Raw genomic sequence first — 4,768 nt, forward strand, 5'->3', positions numbered from 1 at the left:
AGCAGCTACACTCACACACTGACATATCCCAGACTGTCAGCAGCTACACAAACAAACAAACAAACAAACAAACAAACAAATGAACTGCAGGCTGATGACACCACCCTCAGGAGAAAGCCTGCAGACCTGCACTCACATGCTCCAGGTCCACCGGGGCCTGAGCACGGTTACCTCTTGCACGTACGTCATCATGTCGTAATACGACTTGAGCATTAAGGGGAGAGATCATTTTCCCAAAGACCTCTGAGCTCTTGAGGTTTTAATCCAGCTGACTCTGGATATTTGAGTCTGCCTAAATTTAGAGTAAACACTCAACTTCAGCATCAGACCAACGTAGAGACAACGTGGCCATCGTTTAAAAAGTTTGTCGAGAGGAACTGAGCACGATACGGAGCCTACATTTTAAATTCATCCTGAAATCCACCCGACTGCTGTCATCTGTTTTCCTGTTTTTGCGTCAAACTTGAAACTTGAGGGAAGTTTTCAGCTCAGCGACTCGATGCCTTCCCTCTCTGTCGTTCCCTCACTGACTGAAATCATGAAAACCATGAAAAGTGTTTTCACAGAGAACTCTGAGAACAAACGTCAGATCGTCTGAGGAGAGATGTGAACTGGGTCAGCGGCTGCTTCAGGCTGAACTGACCTGTTTTTCTGCACACTTCCTCTCAGCGTTTACACACCTGAGAGCAAACACTCGGCGCCTCAGCCGACCACAACGGGCACAGCGGCTGAACAAACCCAGAACCGCAGACACAGAGATGTTCGTGCCACTTTCAGGTCATTTAAATATCTGAAGCACCGCGAGTCTGATGGGTTTTACATCAGACCAAATCAAAGAAAGAAAGAATTCCCGAGAGTCAAAGTGAAAAACAGACTGAAAACTGAGACACCGATGAAACAACTTTTATCATCTGAAACAAGTTTAAATACAAAAAAGACAAACAAAGAAACATTAACATTTCTTTCATTAACATTAACAAAATCAGCAGACTGAGCGTCTGATCTTTATATTCTTGAACTTTAAGATAAGATCAGACGAGATAATCCTAAATTTGTCCCACAGTGAGGACATTTGCATCGTTACAGCAGCCGGGTGTCTTCAGGACACAACAACATAAATATTAAAAAAAACAACCAAAAAAGGTGCTTAATAGTAAAAAGTAAAAAAAAAGAAACAAGGTGGCAGCCGACAGTTTCCAAATATTTATACCAACTGCACAAGAAAGATACTTTGCTGTTTACTGCAATTCTTCTGATTTTCAACAGTTTTAGGACGTTTCTAGTATTTCGGGACATTTCTGGTATTTTAGGACATCAGTGTCTCAGCTGTGTCCTCTGTCAGGGGTGTGGGGGATCCTCCTCTGACTCTTTTTGATCAACAAGCTCTATTTTGATGCTGTTTTATGTCTCTGACACTTTATGGAGACTAAAAGGACAAAAATGATTCACGGAGTCAGTCACTTTATTTTACTCTCAGTTAGAAAATGTTCGGGGGCCACCAGGGGCCCTCTCAGGGGCCCTCTCAGGGGCCCTCTCAGGGGCCAGATTTGACTTCCTCTTTTCATTCCTGAAATCGAAGTCTCTTGTCAACATTTCAGTTTTACCGAACAGAGATTGTCGCTGCACCGTCTGACGTTCTTGCTGTTCTTTTTTTTTTTTTTACAGTAGAAGAGGAAGATGGACGTCAACCAATCAGATTACGAGATAAACGACACTTACCTTGACTATGACTACGTGGGACCGTGTTCGCACCAGAACAACCAGAGCGTGGAGAAGGTGATGGGCCCGTACGTGCACTCCATCATCTGCATCCTGGGCCTGGTGGGGAACTGCCTTGTGATCGTCACCTATGCCTTTTACAAGAGGACCAAGTCCATGACGGACGTCTACCTGCTCAACGTCGCCATCGCTGACCTGCTGTTTGTGGCGGCGCTGCCTCTCATCGTCTACAATGAGCTGTCGTCGTGGTCGATGGGGCCGTTGGCGTGCAAGCTGCTGCGCGGCTCCTACAGCGTCAACCTGTACAGCGGCATGCTGCTGCTCGCCTGCATCAGCACCGACCGCTACATCGCCATCGTGCAGGCCCGCCGCAGCTTCCGGCTGCGCTCGCTGCCGTACAGCCGCGTCATCTGCGCCATCGTCTGGGCCGCCGCCCTGCTGCTGTCCGTCCCCACCTTCTACTTCTACAACTGGTACGAGCCGTCCCACATGAAGGACGCCTTCCTGTTCGAGGAGGAGGAGGAGGGGACGCCCACGCCGCCGCAGTACGTCTGCGAGTTCAGGTTCATGGACAACAGCACGGCGTGGAGGACCAAGGTGGCGGTCCCCAGCACGCAGCTGGCCGTGGGCTTCTTCCTGCCACTGCTCGTCATGGTCTTCTGCTACACTGCCGTCATCATCACGCTGATGAAGGCCAAAAACTTCCAGCGACACAAGGCGGTGCGGGTGGTGCTGGCAGTGGTGGCGGTATTCATCGTTTGCCACCTGCCCTACAACATCACACTGCTCTACGAAACCGCCACCATGTTCCAGCTGCATACGTGCGAGGAGTCCGATGTCTTGCAGTTGGTGAAGACGGTGACGCAGACCGTCGCCTACCTGCACTGCTGCCTGAACCCGGTGCTGTACGCCTTCGTTGGCGTGAAGTTCAGAAACCACTTCAGGAGGATCGTCCAGGACCTGTGGTGTCTGGGGAAGAGGTACATTGCCCCACGGCGCTTCTCCAGGGTCACCACCGAGTTCTTCGTGTCCAGCCGACGCTCAGTGGACGGGTCCAGCGAGAACGGTTCGTCTTTCACCATGTGAGGACACCCAGCGTGTTCAGCCATGGACCAGAAACTTCCCTCGTAAACCCCCAAAAATGTCTGGAGCCGAGGCGGCCGGTCTCTGAACCGGACTCGTTCTGTCGTTGCTTCGGTCACACGATGAGTCTGACGCCGTCAAAATGATTTAAAACATCACTGTTTTAAAAAAACATCACAAGTTGTCTTTCTTCTCTTTAATGTTTTTACAATGAAATCCTGCAGAGACTTAAGAAATGTTTAAATGAAACGTGAGAGACGAAGACGAGGACGTAACATTGCTTCAACGAGTCCAAAAACAAACGAGTCCAAGGTCACCAAATTTACTCCAATTTATCAACCAGCTGGTTTCCATAGCAACTGCAGCGCCGCCTGCTAGCTCCTCGAGACTCCTCCGACTGATGTTCAAGGACATGTGGTGTCAGGTCAGAGGTCAGAGATCAGAGGTCAGGGTGTTCGTTTAGGATTCGGAACCTTTTTGGTTACGTTCAGGAAAGATGGTGGTTTTTGGTTCAGTTCAGAAGGCAGGGTCCTGGAAACCCTGGAAATGACATGGAATTAGTGAATCCTTGACAATTTTACAAAAGTTATTTATATATATAAACTGGGAACCAAATTCCTGTGCTTTAGTTCCCTGATACACTGCAGTCCTGTGAATTGCTTCTCACTTATTTTAGTTCCCTAATACCAGCGCTAATTTTTGTTTCTTAAAGCTTCTCACTTGTTGTAGTTCCCTAAAGCCCTGTGCTGATTTCAGTTCCTAATGCTTCTCTCTTACTTTAGTTCCCTATTGCCTTGTGCTTCTTTTAGTTCCCAAATGCTTATCTTTTATTTTAGTTCCCTAAAGCCCCGTGCTAATTTTAGTTCCCAAATTCTTATCTCTTGTTTTAGTTACATAATACCCTTTAGTAATTTTGGTTTCTGAATGTTTTTATTATTTTGGTTCCCCAATGTGCTGTACTAATTTTAGTTCCCTAAAGCCCTGTGCTAATTTTGTTTCCTGAATGCTTTTCTCATATTTTAGTTCCCTAATGCGCTGTGCCAAATTTAGTTCCTCGTGCTTCCAGTCATTATTAATTTATTGTTAAACTGAAGGACGACCTCCATCTTTCCTGAACTCGAGCTGTGATACATTTTTTTGAAAAACAATATCTTCGAAATTTAATTTAAACAAACAAGGAAGTAGAAAAAGGACTCGGTGAAGACGGAAGCATGCAGACCTTCAAAATAAAACAGAATATACAAACTTTTCTTTAGAAGATAAATATTGAAACAGTAGATTTTAGTTCCAGTATTTTTGGGATTTATTTTCTGTCGGATTTTCGTCTCCAGCTGTGATTTGCTGCGACGCTGCAGCAGCTTTTCTCTCTTCAAACTTCATCAGATGAGTTTCGGGATTAAAAACTGCTGAGAGGTTTTTTTTGTTTTTTTTAACTGAAGATCAGCCGGTTTTGGATTTAATTAAGATTTAAAACGTCCCACTGAACTCTCAGTGACCCGCAGTGAAACTTTCATCTTCTTATTTCTGACTTAACGGTTTGACTTCCTCTTTAGTTTGTTTCTTCGTCCTGTAAAACTTCAGTTATTTCTGTTTATTTTTGTAACGTGGAAAAACTTTACAGAATAAATGTTTGTTTTTTTAATTACAGATGTTTATCATTTATATGTGAAATTATGGTGTTAAATTTACCGACGTTTTTGTATTTGTCTCAACACTGGAAGACACAAAGATTGCTGATTTAACGGAGCGATCTCGAAGTCGGCAGCTTAAAGAAAAACTTAAAGATCACTGGTTTTATTTTGAAACTATTCTTTATTTTGAAGGATCTTCAGTGATCTGAAGGAAATAATATTTTTTTGTCTGTTGACTGTTTTTGACGGTTTTAAAACTCTGACATGAAGCGTCACTGTGGAGTTTAAAATGAGACTTTTGGCTCAGCAGTAAAATCAAAAACAAAACACGAGAA

General features: G+C 44.7%; 1 protein-coding gene across 1 annotated transcript; it reads left to right on the forward strand.

Annotated features, from left to right (window-relative positions):
• Positions 1-1,672: 1,672 nt before the first annotated feature.
• ccr6a (chemokine (C-C motif) receptor 6a) lies at positions 1,673-4,447 on the forward strand. The gene has a single exon (XM_042514525.1). The coding sequence runs from the start codon at positions 1,678-1,680 to the stop codon at positions 2,803-2,805; it is 1,128 nt and encodes a 375-aa protein (XP_042370459.1). The 5' UTR covers positions 1,673-1,677; the 3' UTR covers positions 2,806-4,447.
• Positions 4,448-4,768: the final 321 nt, after the last annotated feature.

The sequence above is a fragment of the Plectropomus leopardus genome, unplaced genomic scaffold (assembly GCF_008729295.1).
Source record: "Plectropomus leopardus isolate mb unplaced genomic scaffold, YSFRI_Pleo_2.0 unplaced_scaffold15196, whole genome shotgun sequence".
In the NCBI taxonomy this organism is placed as follows: Eukaryota; Metazoa; Chordata; class Actinopteri; order Perciformes; family Serranidae; genus Plectropomus; species Plectropomus leopardus.

What these genes read in the sequence shown, in the direction of transcription:
- ccr6a (XM_042514525.1), top strand. Translation starts at nt 1,678, where the DNA reads ATGGACGTCAACCAATCAGATTACGAGATAAACGACACTTACCTTGAC.